This window comes from Phyllobates terribilis, unplaced genomic scaffold (assembly GCF_046119375.1).
Source record: "Phyllobates terribilis strain yellow unplaced genomic scaffold, ASM4611937v1 Scaffold_7__3_contigs__length_470593459, whole genome shotgun sequence".
Lineage (NCBI taxonomy): Eukaryota > Metazoa > Chordata > Amphibia > Anura > Dendrobatidae > Phyllobates > Phyllobates terribilis.
Window position 1 is genome coordinate 389,553,178 of NW_027362767.1, and position 26,099 is coordinate 389,579,276.

General features: G+C 47.7%; 1 protein-coding gene across 4 annotated transcripts in view; it reads right to left on the reverse strand.

The window, feature by feature from the left end:
* Nucleotides 1-398: 398 nt before the first annotated feature.
* Nucleotides 399-26,099, reverse strand: part of LOC141154949 (cytochrome P450 2G1-like) — a 146,361-nt gene continuing 120,660 nt past the window's right edge. For all 4 annotated transcript variants that reach the window (XM_073641524.1, XM_073641527.1, XM_073641526.1 and 1 more), the window contains exons 3-9: nucleotides 5,759-5,908; nucleotides 4,658-4,818; nucleotides 4,404-4,580; nucleotides 3,204-3,345; nucleotides 2,809-2,996; nucleotides 2,516-2,657; nucleotides 399-895 (exon numbers count right to left, since the gene is read on the reverse strand). In XM_073641524.1, coding sequence (XP_073497625.1) covers nucleotides 714-895; nucleotides 2,516-2,657; nucleotides 2,809-2,996; nucleotides 3,204-3,345; nucleotides 4,404-4,580; nucleotides 4,658-4,818; nucleotides 5,759-5,908 — 1,142 coding nt within the window. In that variant the 3' untranslated portion in view covers nucleotides 399-713. The remainder of the gene's footprint in view (nucleotides 896-2,515; nucleotides 2,658-2,808; nucleotides 2,997-3,203; nucleotides 3,346-4,403; nucleotides 4,581-4,657; nucleotides 4,819-5,758; nucleotides 5,909-26,099) is intronic.

Consider the following 26,099-nt stretch of genomic DNA (forward strand, 5'->3'; position numbering starts at 1 on the left):
TATTTCTAGAGGCCTCAGTGACTATAGATAAGGAAAATAGGTAAATCAATCATTAATTGAGCATGCAGTTCTCATTTCATGGAACTGACAACACTGCTTTATTCCCCCTCTCCTCACACTAACAGTGACGTGAGATGAGAGCTGCAAGAGAAGTCTATAATGGTATATAGTTCTGCTCAACTCACTCCCTCTCCCCATGTATAATCACAGTAGGTGCCAGGTGTGAAATCAGAGAAGTTATCAGAGCTCTTCATGCCCCACCTGCCTGCATAACGCCTCCTGCATGTGAATAGGCAACATGATGCATGGGAAAAAATTAACACATCCAAAGATTAAACTATACTAATGCCCCCTTGGTCATAGAGAAAATTAGAATCTAAACTTTAGAACATGAGAAGTTAAAAAAAAAACTATTTTTTATTCAGTTCTGCAGCCAATATTCCATGATGTGGCCAGATTAACAAGCTCAAACATGTGAACGGTCCTCTTTAAGAGGACAATAATTTGCAAGGAGGTAGTTCTTGGCTCAGACACTTAATTTTTGTGCATTGACACTTTGGCAAGTTTCTTTAAGACTAAAAATAATGTATTTTTTAAAACTATTTCCAATAAAGGCAGGTAAGTATTAGTAATTTGATTATTATTATTTTTTTGTTGCTTGGAACTTCCAAAAGTAGAAATAGATGTAATAATAAAAAAAAGTTTGGAGTAAATCAGTGAGGGATGAAGGCCAATTCGTAATATTGAGGAAAATTTCCAAATCCACTTATTAAAGGTGTCAAGTCTAGTTCATCTATGTCCACAGGTGACCGGAGGGTAAAGTTCTGTAAAATGGTTGTGATAAACAGGAAAAGCTCCATTCTTGCAAGACCTTCCCCAAGACAGATTCGTTTTCCTGGAAGGTAAAGGAATAGTTGAGAAAATCAACAACTTGCTGTATGTACACCTAAACAGTGTTATAAAATGTGAAAGTGCAAAAAAACCCCCAAAAACTAAATTTATACATTATTAAATACATTTTTTAGACCTGCTGGGGCTGTTTTTTTCCGATCATCTGTGCCAGGATGGGTGTATACTACTGATATTTAAATGAACATTTTATAAGTTAAACTGATGAGTGAGAAAGCTCAGGAGTAGAGATGAGAGGATCGTTTTGAGCGAGCACGGTCCATGGTCCATGTTAGTAGTCTCTGGCCGTGGAAAGGAACTGTGTGAATTTCCTTACCCTCCGGTATCCCAGGCTGGGCTTATGATTGGCCGGGCTGCCAGACGTCATCGGTGAAGCACGTCATCGGTGAAGCATGCCGCACAGATCATCTGAGATCAGGAAGTTTTTCCAGTCTTGGAAGACAGATTGGGTAATTTTGTTCCGCTAATAATGAACTTTCTGACTTATTTGACATAGTTGCCAACATTTTAAAGCCTAAACTAGGAACATATAACTCCTTGCTGACACCAACCTTCATTCTGTAGAGAAAAAAGCCTAATTTCTACTTTTGGGTGGGGTTTGTATCAGTCATATATTTTAGGTTTTCTTTACATGTCCATATGAAACGCGTACATGAAAAACCAGCACTGGTGCCATCAATGTTTTCCATCAGTGTGTCACCCATGTGTCCGTTTTTTCCATTATTGTGGTCATTAATGTTTTTCCGGTATGGATAAAGAAATAAATAAATTTCAAAGCTTCTCCTATACTTAGCAATGTTAAACATAGATGGAACACAGATGGCCCATGGATTCCACCCGTGTGCTATATTTGTTTTTCATGGACCCATAGGCTTGCATTGGTCTTTGTCATCCGTGCTGCTGGAAAAAAGGACATGTGCATAGCATCATAGGTTATAATGGGTACGTGTGATATCCTTGAGAAAAAAGCGGATGCCAAATGTTCTGGAAATACAGGCGTGTGAAGGAGACCTTAATTTAGGCTTATGCATGTTTTTGGATACATTTTGGGCTTGATTTCCTTTTGCTGATGCATACAATAATATTGATTATGATCGCTCTTATAACTTGAGATTTTGACCTTGTAAATCCCACAATTTTTCTGAATTATCCCTCATCGTCTTATTGAAATATTCACTTTTTTAATGCATCTTCATGTAACCCAGATCCTTTTATAAATAACATTTATGTATTTATCTGGTATAATTATTTTTTGTAGGAAATGTATTTGCTTTGGAAAGAACTACATAATGCCAAAAGCTTGTTGTTGTAATGAACTAAAATCTGCGGTCAGGAAAAGTAGGAGATGCAACTGAAACCAGATATTGATGGAGTCTATGAATGAGGATCTACACTATTCAATCAGAAGGCACAAAAATGGTGTTTTATTTTGGTTTGGTGCATCTCTTGGTTTCCAAAGACACAGGGTCAAACAATCCAGTCTAAATTGTTAGTATTTTGTAGCTATGGCTATTTCAAATCATCAACTCAAACATAACTATAAAGGCCAACATTGAATCATTCTGTGTGACTTGGTGCTGTTAATACTCTAAGTTTGAGCACTTACCTGAAGAAAATGGCATAAATCCATCATTCCGACTAAACTTGCCATTTTCATCCAGAAAATGTCCCGGATTGAACTGATTCGAGTATTTAAAATGTTTTTGATCATGGAGAACGGAACTGAGCATTGGGAAGATGGTTGTACCCTAGGAAAACAAACAAATTACTTAAAGAGTAACTAGAACAACCATTTTTGTAAATTCATTAATGATCATAATACTTTTGAGCTGTATTTTAGCTGTTATAGATGCATATCACTTGGCTTCTACCATTGAACACATGAAAGCGCAGTTTTACCTTTGGAATATGGAAATCTCTAAACGTGACATCACGGGTTACTTTGTGTGGGAGTCCCATTGGTATGAGGTCAATATATCTTTGAATCTCATGAACTACAGCATCCATATAGGGCATACGAGAACGATCTTCTACACATGGAGCCCTGTTCCTTCCAATGACTTTGTCAATCTCTTGATGGATGCGTTCTGTAAGGATGAACGACAACTGGGATTTAAACACACATGTAAATTAGCCAATGTCCTTATTAAATAATTAATGTGTTTATTTAATTTTTTTTACAATTGGAATTTCAAATCCATGGAACTTGGGAAGGGAGTTTTGCAACAATCGTTACAGAAGTAAAGCCTTATTAGAAAGTTGAAGTTAATTAGTATTTTGAAGACTTTTCCAACCTTCAACATCCGGATGCTTGAGAATAATCATCAGCCCATAACGGAGTGTTGTGCTGACAGTTTCTGTCCCAGCGCCAAACAAATCTAACGTGGTGAAAACCGCTCCTTCCATGTGAAACTCAGTATCAGCCTTGTCTTTTTCCTGTGCAAATAAGTAGAAATGTTAGATGCATGAAGTAACGCTTTATTATTACTGTTAGTTTTCGATTTGTTATTAGCTCTATAGTTTATCTCGCAGCTCGAGAGGAATTGTCTGCTCAGGTGTATCCTGTATTGCAAAGGTTGGCAATACAGGATACTTAGTCCACACATAGCCTTCATATATGCAGTATGAACCCCCCACACACAGCCCGCTGTATACAGTATAATCCCAAACTCAGCCCTACTATATACAGTAAAAGCCTCCACAAACTCCCTATATTCAGTATGAGCCCCCTGACATAGCACCCTGTATGCAGTATGATACCAAACACAGGTCCCCCTATATGCAGTATGAGCCCCTACAGCTCCCACATAGCCCATATATACAGTATGAACCCCCACATAGTCCCATATATACAATATGAGCCCCCACACATTCACACATAAAAAAATAAAAAAAAACACATGTTCTACTTGCTTTATTCCGGCGCTCTCCTCCGGTCTGTGTGCACTGACGCTCTGTGCAGAAGACAAGATGAAGTGACATCATCACGTCTGCTGTCTCAGTCGGCACATGATGAATGGTGGAAGAACGAGCTGGAGGTCCCCTCCTCCACCATTATATTAACAACTATTTTCATTTTGAGGATGCAAATAGTCGTGAATTTGTGACTCTGGGAAGGGGGTGGCATCAGCGCAGTGTGACCTGTGGGCAACTGTTTTCAGACCCTAAGCTGTGCTTGACCACAGGCCAGACTGGAACAGCTAGAGGGCCGGATGTAGCCTGTGGGAAGCACTTTGCCCTGATCTTCTGTATTGCAAGTATTAGATGCTAGACTTTTGCTTATAAATATATAGTTGTCTATATCAGGTAGGACAAAAGCATAGGCTAGATATGCCAACAGATTTAGGTTGCAGCAACAACAATTCATACTGTATGAATATCTTGGCCAAAGCAATACGGCTTGTTGTTGACCCCATCCATTAGACTCTAAGGCACATGCCCCATCAGAACTTCACTAGCCAGTTCATTATGTAACATTTATGGAACCAACTTGCCTCTTCCATCTTAATGAGGAAGCAATCAATGAAATCCCGAGGATTGTTGTGATCAACAGTTTCCTTATGCATTTCCACACGTTTTGTAACAAATTCCTTCATATCGCCAGCAGCTTTTAATAACCTTTTGTGAGGTCCTGGGATCTTTTCCATGACTTTAGGATAGAGATTGTACAGCTGAAAGAAATTGATGTAGTAAAGTCATATTATGCAGCTATTTAACACTTGGCATTAAAGTATTTATGCTTCCTTACCAGCCCCCATATTGTGCTGAATCCTTGAAAAATTTCTGTTATAAGACCAAGAAGCTTCAGATATTCTTTATCCTCATACTCAAATCGATCTCCAAATACCACTGAAGAGATGACATTAGCGACAGCTTTGGAAAAATGGAATGTTGGATCCAATGGTTGGGCTGTTACGGGAGAGGACGCAAATATATCAAGGATTTCTTGCAGCAGGATTTGTGCATTTTGCGCAAATGAAAATATCAGTACATCCACTCTGGGGGCATTTTGCAGTGGGAAGAATCAGAAGCTGATCCTACTTCTCACATGGCAGATTCCAGCTGTGTTATACAGCTGGCATGTGTTTTCAAAAGCATTGGCCGGCTCACGCTCCGATCTCTAGTGTCTAACCATTTATATGCAGCTGTCAACCTCTGGTGCCTGCAATGCAATCAAGGAGTGTCGATAGGCTACCATGACAGCCGGAGAGTTGCCCTTTGGCTGCCATCTTGGTACTCCTGTGAAACCCCACCAAAGGATGGGCTTCATAGAGGACCATAATTAATACTATATACTATAACATTGTGGTATTGCAATACATACAGTAGAAATATTTGTCAAGGGATCGCATGTTCAAGTTCACTAATAAAAGTAAGAAGGAAAGTAAAAAAAATTTTTGTAAATATAAAAAAATAAAAAAAATAAAAAAAACTTCAATCATCCCCATTCTCCTCCATTAAAAAAAGAAAAAAGAACAAAAGACATATTAGGGGTCCATAAGTCTATCTATAAATATATATACATTTAATTAACCCATGGGGTAAATACTGTATATATGTAGTTCATGGCCCCCTGTTTGTTGAGCGCCCCTGCTGCTATTTTTTATATCCCTCCTACACACGACAGTTTTTTGTCTATACCTGTATGTATTTATTGACTCAAGTATATGTTCTAATAAAGTCATATTAACTTTTTTCACAAACGTGAAAAACTCTGTTTTTCCTTTGTTGTTTCATGTCTTTGGAGTGGTTTTCTTGGCGACACACACCCGCAGCATATGTGCTGATGTGTCTACAAGTAATATGTTTTTGTGATTTTTTGTTATATATATTTTCATGTAGTTCTCACCTTTGCTCTTTCGGAATTCTTCCATAAGGAATTGGGCCTCTTCTTGAATCCTCTGTTCAATGCTTCTTTTACCCATTCCAAAGTTCCTTAGTGTCATCAATGAGAAACGGCGTAGCTGTTTCCAGCGTTCACCATTACTGGCTACCAACCCTGAAATAAAATGTAGAATGACTTGTATGAATACCCATAATGATACTGTAAGGTAGCAATTAAAGGGAATCTGTCAGCAATAGTGATGAGCGAGCACTAAAATAATCGGGTGCTCGTTGTTCGAGTCAAGCAAATTGGAATGCTCAAGTGCTCGGTCCGAGCAACGTGCCCAATGTAAGTCTATGGAAAACTCAAGCACTTTTCAGGCGGCTCACCCCCGGCGGTCTGCAGAGGGCCTAAAAATTGCCCAAATTGATGGGAACAGTGCTTAAATTACATGGGAAAAAAACAAAAATGCTCCTCCACACTGTTGGACTATGTTTACACATAGCGTTTGTGATGCGTTTTTGCACTTTTGCATTGCTTTCAACAGTGACAAATGCATTCACCAGGAAATGTCATTTCAACATTTTACAACCTTATCTGGCCATGTGGTGCGTGAGACATCATCACACACATCCTGCTTCATTTATGATGGAGGGACTCTGAAAGTCACAAAGCCTATTTTTATAGGGCCATCAGGTGGCCCTTACTATTCTTAAAGGGCCAGCAGTCGCCCCTTGCTATTGTTAGAGAGCCATCAGCTGGCTATGCTTCGCTGTTCCCATTATTAACGAGTGGGTCTCCTATACTGTTATTGCATATGCAGTGACTGCAAGGGCTGCCAAAAATTTGGGAGCAACCCAATACTCGTTTGAAGAGACATAGAGGAGGGACTAAGTAAAATTTTTTTTTCCCATTATAAAGGAGTGGGTCTCCTATAGTGGTAATGCTCATGCTGTGACTGCAAGGGCTGCCAAAATTTGGGAGAAACACCACTAACAATTTAAGGACACATACAGCTGGGCCACAGTAACAAGTATGACATGTTACCATTAGAAAGGAGAGGGTCTGCTTTTCAGTTATAGGGTATGCAGTGAGTGCAACGGCTGCCAAAGTTTAGGAAAAACCCTACAAACAATTTAAAGACACATACAGCTGGGCCACAGTAACAAGTATGACATGTTCCCATTAAAAAGGAGAGCGTTTCCTATTCAGTTATAGGGTATGCAGTGAGTCCAACGGCTGCCAAAATTTAGGAAAAACACTACTAACAATTTAAAAACACATATAGATGGGCCTCAGTAATGAGATATTCCCATTAGAAAGGAGAGGGTCTCCCATACTGTTTGCCTATGCAATGACTGCTATGGCTGTCAAAAAATTTGAGGCACTCCAATGCCCCTTGCAAGAGACGTAGAGGTCAGAGGTAGTGTGGTGCGAGCATGCTCGACAATGCTCGGTACTCGCCGAGGCATCTCACTACTCGGGATGTTCGGCGAGCACCCAGCATTTCCGGGTTACTCGGGCGGGAGCTCGGGTCTCCGCCCTGCACGTTTGGCGCTTTTTACAGAGCCAATGAACATGCAGGGATTGCCAGCCAGTCACTGTAATGCCACAGCCATGTTGTTTGAGGGCATTGCAGTGATTGGCTGGCCGCACAGCGTCACCTCGAGAATTTAAAACGGGCGACGCCATCTTGGACAAAGTCGCTCCGGATCAGCCAGTGTAGGGTCAGTGCTGCTGAGCTAGGGAGAGATTTATACTGCGAAATAGTTAGTGTAGGGTCTCTAAAGCCAGCCAAATCAAACAAACAGTCCTTCTCAGGACTAATATCCATCCCAGATATCAGGCAGGCAGGCAGGCTGTATAGGAGACGCAGTGGTTATACCAGCAAACAATGCATTACAGTCCTGTGTAGAGATGAGCGTTGTTCTACTCGAACTGTTCGCCAATCTCAAATTCGAGCTGTTTTGGGCGGTGTTCGAGCCGTTCGGCGAACATGAACAATTTGAGAAAAATTCGGCTGTTCGAGGTTATGTTCGATAACTGTTCGTGCACCAAAATCATAACTGGATTTTTTCTCAGTAATGATGAAAATTAATGTTAATACGCAGTTTGAGTGTACAGCGGGGTGGGGGGAGGGGCAGGGGATGGATCTCTGCAGGAACAATGAAGATCTCCATTTTTTTTTCTCTTTCCCGCATTTGCAGTGGGGAGGTGCAATCTGTCAGCCTATCAGCAGCGCACACACGGAGCGAAGTGCTTTTTTTCACACAAGCAAGGGCATGTGTCATTGGCAGTGTATGTCACATGTCCTTGCCCTATAAGACCAAGCCATTTTCCCCGTCGCCACCATTTTCTCACTGCTGCAGCTGCGTGTTAGACGGCACCGCTGTTGCTGTGTGCGCTATACCTTGTTAATTTCAAGCCAATTTTCGCACAAATATACAGATAGCTTGGGAGTAGGGAATAGCTGTGATTGCACTCCTTTTAAGGACTAGGTTACAGCATTTCCTAAGACTTTTATCAGGGAGGTCTGTGCTCTTAAATAGATAGGTTGTGGGAGTAAAGACTAATTGTAATTGGAGTCCTTTTCAGGACTAGGTTACATGAGTTCCTATCAGTTTTTGCCAGGCAGGTCTGTGCCAGTGCTGTGCAAGTTTTTTTCACAGCATTTGGCTGAATCTAGCAAAGCTAATCCTTTTTGGCCTATTGCAGAGTGTGTTAGTCAGTGGAGTAGCCTATCTGTGTTGCAAGATATAACACCTGTGTATAGAATACCAATTTTTTTACTGCACCTAGTGAAGTAAAATCTTTTGGGCATAGCATCATTCTATTAGTCCATCTATACTGACCTCCATCAGGTTGCAAACTGAATATAATTTTTTTCTGCATCTAGCTCTGAAAAAATATTTGGGCTTCTAGCAGTGTGTGGGACTTGGTCTATTAGTCCATCTATACTGACCTCCATCAGGTTGCAAATTAAAAATAATTTTTTTCTTCATTTAGCTCTGAAAAAATATTTGGGCTTCTAGCAGTGTGTGGGACTTGTTCTATTAGTCCTTCTATACTGACCTCCAGCAGGTTGCAAATTGAATATAATTTTTTTCTGCATCTAGCTCTGAAAAAATAGTTGGGCTTCTAGCAGTGTGTGGGACTTGGTCTATTAGTCCATCTATACTGACCTCCATCAGGTTGCAAATTAAAAATAATTTTTTTCTGCATCTAGCTCTGAAAAAATATTTGGGCTTCTAGCGGTGTGTGGGACTTGGTCTATTAGTCCATCTATACTGACCTCCATCAGGTTGCAAATTAAAAATAATTTTTTTCTGCATCTAGCTCTGAAAAAATATTTGGGCTTCTAGCAGTGTGTGGGACTTGGTCTATTAGTCCATCTATACTGACCTCCATCAGGTTGCAAATTAAAAATAATTTTTTTCTGCATCTAGCTCTGAAAAAATATTTGGGCTTCTAGCGGTGTGTGGGACTTGGTCTATTAGTCCATCTATACTGACCTCCATCAGGTTGCAAATTAAAAATAATTTTTTTCTGCATCTAGCTCTGAAAAAATATTTGGGCTTCTAGCAGTGTGTGGGACTTGGTCTATTAGTCCATCTATACTGACCTCCATCAGGTTGCAAATTAAAAATATTTTTTTTCTGCATCTAGCTCTGAAAAAATATTTGGGCTTCTAGCGGTGTGTGGGACTTGGTCTATTAGTCCATCTATACTGACCTCCATCAGGTTGCAAATTAAAAATTATTTTTTTCTGCATCTAGCTCTGAAAAAATATTTGGGCTTCTAGCAGTGTGTGGGACTTGGTCTATTAGTCCATCTATACTGACCTCCATCAGGTTGCAAATTAAAAATAATTTTTTTCTTCATTTAGCTCTGAAAAAATATTTGGGCTTCTAGCAGTGTGTGGGACTTGTTCTATTAGTCCTTCTATACTGACCTCCAGCAGGTTGCAAATTGAATATAATTTTTTTCTGCATCTAGCTCTGAAAAAATAGTTGGGCTTCTAGCGGTGTGTGGGACTTGGTCTATTAGTCCATCTATACTGACCTCCATCAGGTTGCAAATTAAAAATATTTTTTTTCTGCATCTAGCTCTGAAAAAATATTTGGGCTTCTAGCAGTGTGTGGGACTTGGTCTATTAGTCCATCTATACTGACCTCCATCAGGTTGCAAATTAAAAATAATTTTTATCTGCATCTACAGTACCTCTGAAAAAATATTTGGGCTTCTAGCAGTGTGTGGGACTATTTGTATTAGTCCATCTATACTGACCTCCATCAGGTTGCAAATTCAAAATAATTTTTTTCTGCACCTAACCCAGCCAATAGTTTTGGCCTAATACCACAGTTTGGCCACTCAGCTCTGCTCGGTTACCATCCATTGTTTTTTTGTGCAAACAACTCCAGAGTTGTGAATTAGTTAACCACCAAAATGAGTGGAAAAAGGCCTGCTGCTGGTGGAAAGGGGAATAGGCGTGTTGGGAAGGGGAAAAAAGGTTGTGTCCGTGGGGTAGGTGTTAAAGCAACAGTAACATCTGCAGAAGAAAGACCATCTTCCAGCCAAACTAAAATGTCTACTTCTTTTAGCGGACATTGTGATAAGATCCCTTTCTTACGGCCACGCCAATTGCTACAAATTCCAGATGAGGCACAAAAACAGCAGGTGCTTCAACGGATATCAAGTGCTCCTTTAAGTGGGCTCTCCTCCACATCAACTTCAACATCACAAATACTCCAGTCCTCAAAGGTGTCACCCAAATCGCACTTGCTTCCTCACAGCTCCCAAATCTCCAGCTGCCCGTCTGAGTATGAGGTAAAACAGATGGTTGAGTCTGCAGAGCTGTTTACTCATACTATAGCCTGGGAATCAGAGGTCGACTCCAGCGCTTCTGTGAATCCAGATGAGGAAATGATCTGCACCGATGCCCAGAATCTTTATGAGTCGGATCCAGGACCAGACGCAGAAGGTTCTGACCATAATGTAGACCCTCATTCCCAAACTGTAACTCCTGTTTGTGGAGACAATGAGGAAGACGATGATAAGACTCAAATACCTGATTGGAGCGACAACTTTAGTTTTTTGTCAGGGCAGGAACAGGTTGGCTCTGAGGACGACGGGTGTGATAACGCACAGGGTGATGATGATGAGGTCGGAGATCCCACTTACTGTCAACCCACAGTCAGCCAAGAGATGAGGTCAGCAGAGGAGGTGGAGGAAGATGCTAGTGACGACGAGGTCAGGTTGCGCCTTCCTGGACAGAGACGTAGTACTGGAAGCACGTCAACAACTGCATCCTCAAACACAACTCTGCCTCTCACCACAAGTCGTGGTGGCTCTTCAGGTCGCATGGGTGCTAAGCCTTGCATAGCCTGGACATTTTTTCAGATCGATAAAGATGACCCAACTCGTGTTATCTGTAACATTTGTCAGCAAAAGCTAAGTAGAGGCCAAAAAATACATAGTTTGAGTACTTCATGCATGAACCGGCACATGGACATGAAGCATAAGTTGCAGTGGGAAGCTCAGTGTGCTACAATGCGGCCTAGCCGGCCGGGCCAATCACCGTCTGCCATATCTTGTGCATCCGCGGCCTCTTCATCCTCTGTGACTGGGGGGACAGCAGTCACACCTGTTTTGGGGCGCAGACCTGCCACCTCTTTACCCGCAACAGCCAGCGTGATTGGCAGGTCATCATTTTCTTTGGAGGTGGTAACACCAGCTGGTGTTGAGCGCTGTCCGACATCGATAGCACCACCTTTGGATCAAGGCAACCTAACATGTCCGCCTGCATCTTCCTCACAGACCGGCAGTTTGCCGGGGACACCCTTATCAACCCCGTCTAAGCACAATAGCCAGCCCTCGATCCCTCAGATGTGGACAAGTAAAAGACCATTTCCTCCTAGCCATGAGAAAGCTAAGAGGTTGAATTTCACCATCTGCAAGCTCTTGGCTACAGAAATGCTGCCTTTCCGCCTGGTGGACACAGAGGATTTTCGAGACCTTATGTCCGTCGCAGTGCCCCAGTACCAGATGCCCAGTCGGCACTACTTCTCAAAGAAAGGTGTGCCTGCGCTCCACCACCATGTCGCACACAACATCACCGCTTCTTTGAGAAACTCTGTGTGTGACAGGGTGCATTTCACCACAGACACTTGGACGAGTAGGCATGGACAGGGGCGTTACATGTCGCTGACTGGGCACTGGGTAACTATGGTGACAGCAGGACAAGGGGCTGCTGTCCAAGTCTTGCCGTCCCCACGAGTTGTGCGTCAATCCTCTTTATGTCAAAGTTCCTCCACTGCTTCTGCCTCCTCAACCTCCTCTCGGTCTTCCACCTGCACCCAAAGCCTGTCTGGTCATGCCACAAGCTTTCTAACTGCACAGAAGGGATCCTGCACACCTCCTTACTATGCTGGCAGTAGGGCTCAACGTCATCAGGCGGTTTTTACATTGAAATGTCTGGGAAATGTGAGTCATACAGCTGAGGAGTTGTGGTCAGCTCTGGAGAACCAATTTCATGAATGGTTGTCTCCACTGGACCTGAAACCAGGGAAGGCCGTGTGCGACAATGCTGCAAACCTGGGTGCGGCCCTTCGCCGGGGCAATGTCACACACGTGCCTTGTATGGCTCACGTGTTGAACCTGGTTGTCCAGCAATTTTTAGCCCACTATCCCAGACTAGATGGCCTTCTGCAGAGGGCACGGTCGCTGTGTGCTCACTTCCGCCGTTCGCATCCCGCAGCTCAGCGACTTACATCTCTACAGAAGTCGTTGGGCCTGCCACTTCACCGGCTAAAATGCGATGTGCCTACCCGGTGGAATTCAACTCTGCACATGTTGCAGCGACTGTGGCAGCACCGACAAGCCCTGGTGCAATACGTTCTGACGTATAGCCTGGGCCAACGAGATTCAGAGGTGGGGCAAATCACGCTGGAGGAGTGGTCTCACATCAGGGACCTATGCACCCTTCTGCACAGTTTTGAAATGGCGACGAAGATGTTTAGTGCTGACGATGCCATTATCAGCATGACTATTCCGGTGATTTACATGCTGGAGCACATGTTAAACAGAATTCGGAGTCAGGTGGTGGCACAAGAGGAGGTGGAGGAAGTAGAGGAGGAGGAGTTGTATGCGGAAGGGCTAACATCTGCAAGGTCCAGACGGTCGGCAGCACCAAGGCGGCAGGCATGTGAGGGTGGGGGAGATGGTTTTACCAGGGCGCATGGTAGCAGCCAAACTAGTGAGGAAGGTGCAGGAGCCCAGGAAGAAGTGGAGGACGAACTGATGGAAGACTCATCAGATGAGGGAGACCTTGATCACATTTCTGTTGTGCGAGGTTGGGGGGAGAGGACAGAGGAAGGAAGCATGATTGTTACCTCGCCACCAACACAACAGGGACTTGGTGCTCCTGGATGCGCAACACACATGAGTGCCTTCTTGCTGCACTACCTGCAACATGACCCTCGAATTGTGAGAATTAGAAATAATCCTGACTACTGGGTTGCCACACTGTTAGATCCCCGGTACAAAAGTAAATTTGCAGAAATTATTCCTGCCATAGAAAGGGATGCACGCATGCAGGAGTATCAGCAGAGACTGTTGCAGAATCTTACATGTGCTTTTCCACAAAATACCAGTGGTGCACGTAGTGAATCTCACAGTTCCAACTTGCCAACCGTGGGACCGTCAAGTGTTCAGCACTCAAACCGTAACAGAACCACAGTATCTGCTGGTAACATCAATTTTGCGGAATCATTTCACCACTTTTTTAGCCCATCCTTTGCAAGGCCATAGGAGACAAGAAGTCTGACACATAGTCAACGCCTAGAGACGATGGTACAGGAGTATCTCCAAGTAAACATTGAAGCCACGACTGTGTCACTGGACCCTTGCTCTTTTTGGGCTTCCAATCTGGATAAATGGCCGGAGCTAGCTGACGCGCCCCTGGGCCTGTGTCGCGCTGCGTTGCGCACGCGGGAGCTTACCCGGAGCCGGATCTGTTTAGGGTTGTAGTCTCGTGGCGGTGACCCGGTCCGTGCCCAGGGAGTCAAACTGGACGGCAGTCTGTTAGCGGTAGAAAATGGTTGATGACTACGCCACCCGTTGAATGCAGCCAGGGGGCTGCTGCTGCAGGGCAGACCGCTGAGGCCGGTGGAAGGATGGTGCAGCGTGATAGTATAACCCCCAACGGGAGGGGTATGGCCTCAGGGCAGCCGACGTGGATGATGGGGGTAGCAGGAACCACTCAGAGACGGTATGGTAGCGTTCAGGGTCTTTACTGGTAACAACGATAGACCCTCCCGGAGTACTTGCTAGCGAACGGGGCCTGGTCAGTCCTTGAGCAGATGGGATCTCCCCTGGCCAGGCGTAGTTGTAGGCCTCCCAAGCTGACTGTACTCTTCTGGCTACCTTGCTAGAAGCTGATGTAAGTAGCCCACGTCCCTGAGTGTACCGTGTGGTGCTCACCCGTATGGCCGGTGACTCGGGGCCTTCTAATGGCTTCCGCTCCACGATGGCGGTGCTGGTCCCACGCGTGTGACCGGGCCTTCGGGCTTCTGGGCCAGGGGACCTGAAATCCCCTGCCTGACGGATTCTGCTGCTGGGTAGGAGTTAGTCCCCACAGCCTCGGACTCCGGGTCCGGTAAAGAATCTTCTTAGTCAGGGCGAACTCTTTAGCTGCCAGCCCCTGACTCCTTGTGACTCTGCTGCTTCCTATGCTGCTCTTGTCTCTACTCTTCCTGGACTCACTAACCCTGCCTCAGCCCCGGGTTTATACAGGGGAAGTTCTTCCCCTCCCAAGGCTGGGCAGGAGGTGTGGCATGCACAGGATCCCTGACCAAAGGACCTCCCACCTGCTCTCAGACGTAATATCTCTATCACTGTGACAACCAGACCCCTGGGGTGTCACACTCCCCCCTAGTGAAATTTAGTACTCCGGGACTAAACACTTTTTAGAAAAATATAACAAGGTATATCAAAGAACAATAAAATACAATAAGGAAACACAATAAGATGGTCACGGATGTCCGCAACCGGGTGCAGTCTTTGAAGAAAAGCAAAGGTGTCCATTTCACCAACACAGGGAGACGTAACCAGGTAGGGGTCTGTCCTACCCCGAGTCCTTAACAGTCTCTAGTCCATCCTGGGTTACGCTCCAACTATATACAAAGGATTCCCGGTAAATCCACCGAAGACTCCTAAAAACAACTAGAAACACAAAATTACACACAAGCAACAATAAACAGGTAAACATTGTAAAACAACTTAAACATTTAGATCCTCCAACGTGCGGGTAACTGGCCTCTAGTGGCCCTAGTGGACCTACGGAGCTGACTGTCTGGCCCTGAACTACAGGGTGTAGGAGCTGTCAAGGGTAAACTGGGCAGCTGTCTACCGGCTCTTTGTCTCACTAGGGGTACGGCAGGCTCACTATAAGCAGAGGGTGGATTCTCCTGTTCCGCTTGGGTGGAGTCTTCTGCCTCCTGGACCGGCTGCTCTTCCAGCTCTACCCGTTGCTCCGTAGGTTCTTGGGATGATGGTTGGAGGAAGGTGAGTACGGGTACCACAACTGCACCATTGACTTGAGTCCAAGACCGAGGGAAGTCCCCGAGCACGGTACTAACCATATCTTCCCTTTCTTCCACGGGTCGATGGTCTTCCTGTTCCTCCTCAGGGTTCCTCAGTTGTTCGGGGCACTTCTTCAGGTGGTCCCGGGATACAATGGCTGTGGTTTCCCCTCCGTCTTTACTGATGGTACAGACCTTCGGGTTCTCGTGGCTTGAGGGCAGTACGGTGTACGGGTCCTTCTCCCACTGGTCGTCCAACTTGTGGAGCCGTCTCTTCCTCTTCAAGACCTGCTCTCCGGGTACCAGGGGAACAGCGGGAGCATACTGGTTGTAAGTCTTCTCTTGTCTTTCCCTAGCCTGACAGAGACTTCGCTCCACGCTCTCCTGTACTTTCCGGTACTGCTGCTGTCTCTCTGTGTCCCAGTCTGTTTCTGGTGAAGTGTCCTCGGGCGTCAGGACTCCCATTTCCAGGTCAACAGGTAACTTACCAGGTCTTGCCCTCATTAGGTAAGCCGGGGTACAGTTGGTGGAACCTACCGGGATGTGGTTGTATAGGTCCACCAGATCGGGCAACTTCTCAGGCCACAGACTGCGTTCTTCCAGGGGCAACGTTTTTAGAAGATCCATTACCACCTGGTTCATTTTCTCACAAAGTCCATTAGTTTGCGGATGGTAGGGTGTCGTCCTTATCTTCCGGCAGCCATACAGATTGCAGAATTCCTGGAAGACCTCCGCTTCAAAGGCAGGTCCCTGGTCCGTCAGCACTTGGTCCGGGTACCCGTGTGGACGGCAAAAGTGCTGCTGGAAGGCTCTAGCTGCTGTTCGAGCCGTTAAGTCCTTGACGGGGACGACAACCAGAAACCGGGAGTAATGATCCACGATGGTTAACGCGTAGACGTAGCCACTTCTGCTGGGGGTCAGTTTTACATGATCCAAGGCTACCAGTTCCAACGGTTGCCGGGTGACGATGGACTGCAGGGGAGTCTTCTGGCTGGCCCGGTCCTTCCTTCTCAGATTGCACGGGCCACAGTCTCTGCACCACTTCTCGATGGTTCCCCTCATGCCTACCCAGTGGAACCGCTCGCGCAGCAGGAACTCCAGCTTTTTCCACCCGAAGTGTCCAGCTCCGTCGTGGTATGCCTCCATCACCATGGCTGCGTCTCTTCGTGGCACCACTACTTGCCAGAGTAGTTCATGCGTCCTGGAGTTAACCATTCTGCGGCACAACTTCCCCTTGTAAAGGAACAGTCGACTCTTCTCTGCCCATAGTTGTTTGGCTTCCTCTGGAGCGTCTGATTCCAGGCTAGCCTCCGGGCGAGTCAGCATCTCCTTCACCAGTCGGACGGCAGGGTCGCTGTCTTGCGTTTCCGCCCAGTTGTAGTGAGGTAAGGGGTTCAACGTAGCAGCCTGATTACTCCTTACCCGGTGGGAATACTGGATAGTCCCATGACGGTGGAACGCAGGGAGTTCAACTTCTTCCAGTCCCTCCGGATCTTCTCCTCCGTCCGGCAGGTTGGGCATCCTGGACAGGGCGTCCGCGTTGGTATTGGAGCGCCCTGCCCGGTATTTAATTGTGAACTCGTAGTTGGACAGACGGGCCATCCACCTCTGCTCCAGGGCACCGAGTCTTGCCGTGTCCAGGTGTGTCAGCGGGTTGTTATCCGTGTATACGGTGAACCGGGAAGAAGCGAGGTAATGCTTAAAGCGCTCGGTGACTGCCCATACCACGGCCAGGAACTCTAGCTTAAATGAGCTATAATTCTCGGGATTCCTTTCGGTGGGTCGCAGTTTTCGGCTGGCATAGGCGATTACTCGCTCTTTCCCCTGCTGAATCTGGGACAGTACGGCTCCTAGCCCGACGTTACTGGCGTCGGTGTAGAGGATGAAGGGCTGGCTATAGTCCGGATACGCCAAGATTTCATCCCCCGTGAGGGCCATCTTCAGCTGGCGGAAGGACTCTTCCTCTAGCTCTTCCCATTTGAAGGGCGGCTTCTGGTTCTTGGCCTTCCGGGACTGGCCTATCAGGAGGTCCTGCATAGGCGCCGCCTTTTTGGTGAAACCGGGAATAAACCTTCGGTAGTAGCCTACCAACCCTAGGAACTGCCGCACTTCTTTTACGCTGGAAGGGCTTGGCCATCCTTTGATTGCGGTGATCTTATCGGGGTCGGGAGCCACTCCGTCAGCGCTCACCACGTGTCCCAGGTATTGCACCTTTGGTTTCAGGAGGTGACACTTGGAGGGTTTCACCTTTAGGCCGTAACTCGCCAGAGCTTCGAACACCTCCGCCAGGTGTTTCAGGTGGTCCTCATAAGTTTTGGAGTATACGATGACATCGTCCAGGTACAACAGGACCGTCTCGAAGTTTCTGTGGCCCAGACAGCACTCCATTAATCGTTGGAAGGTTCCTGGGGCGTTGCAGAGTCCGAACGGCATGCAGGTGAACTCGCTAAGTCCCATCGGGGTGGTGAATGCGGTCTTCTCCCGGTCCGCCTCTGCTACAGGAACCTGCCAGTACCCGCTAGTGAGATCCAAGGTAGAGAAGAAGTTAGCAGATCTTAAAGCAGCCAATGACTCCTCTATCCTTGGTAAGGGGTACGCATCCTTGTGTGTGATACGGTTGATTTTCCGGTAATCTACACACATCCTCATGGTGTTGTCTTTCTTTTTGACTAAAACTAGTGGGGCTGCCCAGGGGCTACAGCTATCCCGGATTACCCCAGCCTCCTTCATGTCTCTAAGCATCCCCTTGGCGTGTTGGTAATGTGCAGGGGGTACGGGTCGATACCTCTCTTTTATGGGAGGATGATCTCCCGTGGGGATGCGGTGTTCTACCCCCTTGACTCGCCCGAAGTCTAACGGGTGTTTACTAAACACTCTCTCATACTCTTGAACCACCCGATAGACTCCTTGTTTCTGGTGTGAGGGAGTGGAGTCAGTACCCAGATGTAGTTGCTGACACCAGTCCTCCATGTCTTTCTTAGAGCCGTTACCTTCCTCCGGGTGAGATGGAGGCAAGGGTTCCACAGATTGTATAGAATTTTGATTAGTGGTATATAATTTGGCTAGCGTGGCATACCGGGGCAGGTACACTTCCCTCTCCCCGATATTTATTATGCGAACGGGCACCCTCCCATGGCGTACATTGACCACCCCCCGTGCTGTCAAAATGGTGGGCCTACTGTCTGAGTAAACTGGTTCTACCATTGCCTGGTAATCTCTACCTCTCAGACCAATAGCTGCCCGGCACCAAATCATCATTTCACTTTTTGGGGGCATGGCAATAGGAAAAGGGTCACACATTCTTACGCTACCAATCTCACCGCCGGAGAGTTCCACTTGTTGCCGTTGCATCAGTGCCCGGATCTCTTTCTGGAGCACCCGCTGCTCGCCGGAGCTGGCATTCTTGGCAACCTGCTGTAAAAGGAAAATCACCTCTGCAAGACAATTTTCAATTACATTAGTTCCTAGAGTTATTTTTGGGTGACTCTCATGTTTGTCAATATCTACAATGATCAGTCCCTGTGCGGCCAGTTCGACTCTACCAATTTTGATGGTCACCTCTTTAAATCCGATCTGTGGCACGGGCTGACCATTGCTGGCGATGATACTCAAGTCGTCGTCAGGGTAGCGGGTAATATCCGAGTCATTCCAGTACTGCTTGAAGAGCACGTACGGGATGGTGGTGACCTGTGACCCGGTGTCCAGTAGGGCACTCATGGGAATGCCATCCAGTACCACAGGCAAGACTGGACGTCCTCCCACATATCTGTCGCGCCAGTTCGATGGGCCTGGTGATCTTTTTCCTGGGGGTTGGCCCTCTACCCCAGGTTGTGCCCGTTTAAAGAACAGTACCTTTCCATATGTCCGGGTTGATTGCAGCGGCGGCAGATGGGTCGTCCGTCCTCGCTGTATCGGTCACTGGGTCTTCCTCTGGCCGGTGGGGTCCTCCTTGGTCGACGCCACGGGATGTCCTCCGGTCCGGATGCCAGCTGGATCTTCCCTGGAGTGGAAACCTGTAAAGACTGCACAGTTCGGGTTAGCGCAGCAACGCTTTTAGCTAGCTCTTGGACCTGATGGTGTAGGTCTGGAGCCGGGTCATTGTCCAAAGCCTGCGCATCAGCTCCCACAGGCCCTGCTGACAAGGGCGCCGCCTCCTGGTAGTAAGTGGTAGTGGGGCGTCTGTGGGTCACAACGCCACCTGGTGCCGGTTCTCGGAGCACCCGGATGGCTCTGTCCTTGAACTGTGCAAATTCTAGATGAGGGTCCTGTAAGGCCATTGCCCGCAACTGGGTGCGGTGGGCATTGCAATATAAACCCTCTATAAATTGTTCGGTCAACAGCCTGTCCTCGTTTCCCACTCCATTAGGGTCGGTCTGCTTAATGGCCCTCAGGGCCTCTTGTAGGTTGAGTGCATAGTCCCTTATACTCTCATGCGCTCGCTGCTTGCACCCGTAGAATCTAAGTTTAATCTCGGCTGAGGTGCGGGTATCAAAGGTGTCCTTCAGCCGGGTTAGTATCCCTGCGACAGTCTTCCTCCCAGGTGGCCAGGATTTTACTTCCCTTTTGGCTGCCCCAGTTAGTTGGGCCACCAGGATGCTCACTTTTTGCTCTTCTGTGAGGGGGTACACCTGGAAGAGGCTATCCAGCTTTTCTCTAAAGTCATGCAGGGTATGTGACTCCCCTGAGTACTGGGGTAGCCAAGCTGCTCCCGGGATATAGGGCATGGTGAAGGGCATAACTGCAACAGCGGTAGCGCTGGCGGGGGTTGAGGCAGTGGAGCTCTCCTCCGTATCCGACATCTTCCTCCCCCCTAGTGGACCGTGGCCTACCTTGCGATGATCCTGTTCCGTAGGCCGCGGCTCCGCAGTGGATCGTCAGGGTTGAGGACCTTCCGTCGCGCTCCTGTGACGTCGGCGTCTGCTGGGCTCCTTCCAGGACCTTACGCAACGTCCGGACGTGAGGCGGGGCTTCAGTTCTCGCGCGCTTTCGGAGTCCACGCCCCTCTTCTTCCCGCGCGGCGTCCTCAAGATGGCGTCCAATGGCGGGAAAACTCCACGGATGGCGGGAAGAAGGCTGAAGATGGCGCCGGATGGCGGGAAACTTCACCGATGGCGGGAAGAAGGCTGAAGATGGCGCCGGATGGCGGGAATCTTCACCGATGGCGGGAATCTTCACCACTGGTAAGTTTGAACAGTCTTTGCTTTTCAGGCACGCAGTACCCGGTGGTTGCGGGCACGTGATCCTGCCGACTACGCCAAAGTTGACGCGCCCCTGGGCCTGTGTCGCGCTGCGTTGCGCACGCGGGAGCTTACCCGGAGCCGGATCTGTTTAGGGTTGTAGTCTCGTGGCGGTGACCCGGTCCGTGCCCAGGGAGTCAAACTGGACGGCAGTCTGTTAGCGGTAGAAAATGGTTGATGACTACGCCACCCGTTGAATGCAGCCAGGGGGCTGCTGCTGCAGGGCAGACCGCTGAGGCCGGTGGAAGGATGGTGCAGCGTGATAGTATAACCCCCAACGGGAGGGGTATGGCCTCAGGGCAGCCGACGTGGATGATGGGGGTAGCAGGAACCACTCAGAGACGGTATGGTAGCGTTCAGGGTCTTTACTGGTAACAACGATAGACCCTCCCGGAGTACTTGCTAGCGAACGGGGCCTGGTCAGTCCTTGAGCAGATGGGATCTCCCCTGGCCAGGCGTAGTTGTAGGCCTCCCAAGCTGACTGTACTCTTCTGGCTACCTTGCTAGAAGCTGATGTAAGTAGCCCACGTCCCTGAGTGTACCGTGTGGTGCTCACCCGTATGGCCGGTGACTCGGGGCCTTCTAATGGCTTCCGCTCCACGATGGCGGTGCTGGTCCCACGCGTGTGACCGGGCCTTCGGGCTTCTGGGCCAGGGGACCTGAAATCCCCTGCCTGACGGATTCTGCTGCTGGGTAGGAGTTAGTCCCCACAGCCTCGGACTCCGGGTCCGGTAAAGAATCTTCTTAGTCAGGGCGAACTCTTTAGCTGCCAGCCCCTGACTCCTTGTGACTCTGCTGCTTCCTATGCTGCTCTTGTCTCTACTCTTCCTGGACTCACTAACCCTGCCTCAGCCCCGGGTTTATACAGGGGAAGTTCTTCCCCTCCCAAGGCTGGGCAGGAGGTGTGGCATGCACAGGATCCCTGACCAAAGGACCTCCCACCTGCTCTCAGACGTAATATCTCTATCACTGTGACAACCAGACCCCTGGGGTGTCACACTAGCCACTTACGCCTTGGAGATCTTGTCATGCCCCGCAGCCAGCGTTCTGTCTGAACGTGTGTTCAGCGCTGCTGGTGGTGTGCTGACAGATAAGCGCACGCGGCTCTCCACTGATAATGTAGACAGACTCACGTTCATAAAGATGAACAAATCATGGATCCGAAACGACTTTTCTACCCCTGTGTCATCCTGGGGAGAGTAAAAGCTTGATGATTGGTTAAAATCACCCTACCAACCGTTTTAAGCTTTCAAATTACTAATCATGTTTATCTGTATCTTGACTGGAAAATAATTTGGGCTTTGTAGCAGTGTGCAGCACTGATCCTATTAGGCCATCTATACTAAAATTCACCAGATTTAAAATTAAAAATAATTTTTAGCTGCATCTAGCCCGGAAAATAATTTTGGGGCTTCGAGATGCGCAAGGCACATAAGTGCCTTCTTGCTGCACTACCTGCAGCATGACCCTCATATTGTCAGAATTCGAAGTAATCATGACTACTGGGTTGCCACACTCTTAGATCCCCCAAACTTTTCGATCAACCTTTTCATTTTAATAAAGACCAAAAAAATGGTCATTTTTGAAATTATAAGCATTAGCAGGTTGTTAGAAACTGAAATCAAACAGTTTTCAACTCAAAACTTTATTCTAGGTGATGTTACATTTTCACATAGGACCCCTTGTTCGAAAGGAGCTTCTGAACTCTCTCGTCCATTGAATTTGTCAGGTTTTGGATGGTTTCTGCTTCAATTGTTTTGCATGAGGACAGAATACCCTCCCAGAGCTGTTGCTTAGATGTGAACTGCCTCCCGCCATCATAGACACTCCTTTTAATGATGCTCCAAAGGTTCTGAATGGGGTAGAGGTCAGGGGAGCATGGGGGTCACACCATAAGTTTGTCCCCTTTTATGCCCATATCAGCCAGAGATGCAGATGTTTTATGTGCAGCATGAGATGGTGCATTATCATGCAGAAAAATGATCTTGCTGTGAAATACACGGTTCTTCTTCTTGAACCATGGCAGGAAGTGCTGTTTGAGAAAATCCACATACATTATGGAGTTCATCTTTAGCGCCTTCAGGGATCCTAAAGGGGCCGACAATCTCTCTCCCCATGATTCCAGCCCAAAACATTACTCCACCTCCTCCTTGTTGGCGCTGTAGCCGTGTTTGCGTGGGGTGTCCATCAACCAGCCATCCTCCACTCCATCCATCTGGACCATCGAGCGCTGCACGGCACTCATCCGTGAACAAAACAGTGTTGAAATCAGTCTTCATGTAATGTTTGGCCCACTGGAGCCGTTTCTGCTTGTGTGAAGTGGATAGAGGAGGTCGACAGGATGGCGCATGCACAGCTGCAAACCTCTGAAGGACCCTGCATCTTGTTGTTCGGGGGACGTTGGAGGCACAAGCAGCTTCAAAAACTTGTCTGCTGCTATGACAAGGCTTTTTTGCCGCTGCTCTTTCAACCTGACGTAATTGCCTGTAGGAAAGAGTCCTCAATTTGCCCTTATCAGCACGCACACGTGTGTACTGTGAATCAGCTACATACTTCTTGATTGCCAAGACACTTCATCCTGATCATCGCACAATGTTGATTGTAGTCATGCCTTGACCTAAACACTCCACAATTTGTTGCTTCTCAGCAGCCGACACATCCTTTTTCTTTCCCATTTTGGCAGAAAATGTAGGCTGCTTAATAATGTGAGAGAGCCTTCTTAAGTAGTCTTGCCTTTCATTGGACACACCTGCCAAACTAATTAGCACAGGTGTCTGCAATTGCTTACAGTGATATAAAGAGCCCTGACACACATCACCATCAATGAGTTTAACTGACAAACAAACAAATTCTTCCCTTATCACTCCTAAACACTTTTTGTATAATAATTTGGAACGCAGTGTACATGTGCTTTTCCACAAAACACCAGTGGTTCACGTAGTGAATCTTACAGTTCTAACTTGCCAACCGTGGTCTGTATGGAGTTGTTCAATAAAGGGCCCAAAATTAAGATAACATAGATGGGAGAGGTCTCTATGAATAGGAATTCCTAAGTATTTGATACCCTGTGAGGGCCAGGCAAAGGGAAAGTTGGACTGGATGGAATCCTATATGGATTTGGGGAGGGAGACATCGAGGGCCTCAGACTTCGCTGCATTGATTTTAAAATTTTACCATGTAACAAAGTGATCTATTTCAGCCATAACAGCATGGATGGATATATGTGATTGAGTGATATATACTAGGACATCATCAGCAAATAGAGAGCACTTGTACTCGGTGCCTCCCACCTCAATCCACCTAATATTGGGGTTATGGCGAATTGATGAGAGCAGGTGCTCCGTCACTAGGATGTATAAGAGAGGGGACAGAGGACATCACTGCCTTGTCCCATTGGTGATTGCGAAAGGTGATGAAAATGTTCTGACGCACCCCCTGGGCCTTGGGACACCCGGAGCCGGACCCTTTTTGGTGGATGCTGGTGGTTGTAGTCTTCGTGGCGGCGACCCAGTTCCGTGGCTCAGGGCGGTCAAACCAGTGGCGGAACTATTTATGTGGTTTTCATGTTTAAATGTCCGACTACGCCACCCGTGGATTGCGGTCAGAGTGAACCGCCGCTACAGGGCAGACCACTGAGGCTGGTGTTGTGGGTGCAGCAGAGCGTAGCATAACTCCCCACTGGAGGAGTATAGCTTCAGGGCAGTGTATGCGGAGGATGGGGGTGATGGTGCAGGGCAGCAGCAGTAACGACACGGAGTCAGTGATGCAGTTCAGGGCCTTTACTCACAGTTCTTATTATCCAGACCACGTCTGCAGGTAACGGCTGCCCACGTCGTACTGTGCTCACCAGGTGAGGGGCTCAGACAACTCCCAGATAACTTTGGAGCACTTCACAGGACCCCCTTTGTGTGTCCTTTGTCTGGCCTTTCTTACCAACACTTCTGTCCGGCTGCCTCGGGCCTCCTCTTGGTAAACTTGGCGCCAGTTTCCCTGACCCTATGTGGTGCCTTCCTAGCGGGTGTAGCGAGGGGCTGCGCCACATAAAATGTCAGAGCCTCCGGTTTCTAGCTGAGGGTCGTTTCCTGCCTCCACTAGTTCGGGGACCGGTCTCCCCCTTTGGCCTGACCCCTCCACGCAGGTGGATTCGGGCGTGCGGTGGCGACTCGCCCGTCCGCACCCCTGGGATCCCTTCATTCCTCGTTCCTGGAGCCTTCTCCGCTCCTCTTCCTTCCTTCTCCCTCTTCCAGGCCTGGGCCTCTGTTACTAGGCCCGCCTCCGGAGCAGAGCTCATGCAGAGCCCCTGCTCCCTGCCACTTCTGCTCAGACTTCTCTGCACTGAACTAAGATGGTGCCCACCTTTTATACTCCCTTCTCAATGCACCCAGGAACTGCTTCCTCCCTGCTCCTGCACTACAGGGTTCCCCTTCCTCAGTGTTCCCTCCCCCCACTCCAGCCAGGGACAGGGACTGTCGTGCCCATCTCAGGGGCATATTGGTCGCCCTGCCCCACGGCAATGTGGTGTAATGCATGCAGGTGTCGGGTCCTGATCCACACTCCATCCTTACCTGAGAGTGAGATATCACACCTCTGGGTGAGGTGCAATACGTCTGTAGCAACCGAGCCCTCAGGGTGCTACAGTTCCATTTATCTTCAGCCTAGGTGACGTATTGCGATACAGGGCCGTGATTTTGGCTATAAAAGGGTCCCCTAGACCCCTACCCCAAGCTTTTTAAGAGAATCATATATGGCGTGCCAGGAGACCCTATGGAATGCTTTCTCAGCATCCAACGAGAGAATTTTTAACTGCATCTAGCCCAGGAAATACTTTGTGCCTAGTAGCAGTGTCTGCTAGTGAGCGGATTATCCCGGCTGTTAAGCAAGCTGCACCACCTGTAGTTTAGACACTTAATTTTTTCAAAGGAAATGCTTCGGGACCATGGGATACTTAGTGAAGAGCATCAGGAGGCACCCCAAGGCATAGGGGCTGGGACTGGCAGTAGGATGCCTTGCGGTGGACAGCCGAGCTCGATCCTTATAAAAGCTTTTTAACTGCAGCAGCTTTAGTGGACGCTACTGGAGCTGGAATTACCGCGGCTGCTGGCATGAGACTTGCCCTCCAATAGATCCTTGTAAATGGATTTAAAGTGTATTCATTCAAATTAGAGAGACAATTTAAATTAAAAAGCTTAGAGCTGCCTCCACCACAGGGGGGCTCGCTCGACCCACCAGCGGACAGGCACCAGTATTGGGAGAGGGGGGCTGGCCGTCAGGGTTCACCGCGACTCTGGCACAAACCCGGCGACACGGAGGTGGCACGGGCAGGAGCGGACTGGCCGTGTCGGCTTCTCACTTTTTGGATTTTAGAAGGGCATGACATGCCTATATCTGTGTCTCCCCCTCCTTTTACTCCTCCACCTCTTTTATTTTCGCATGACTATATGTACTTGTCACTTTTCCATGTGTTAGTTATGTCTTCTGAGCAGTTTGTCAGCTTTTGGACACCTTTGAAGGTGTTTTCTATGTGTTTCTATGTGTTTTTGTTTGCCT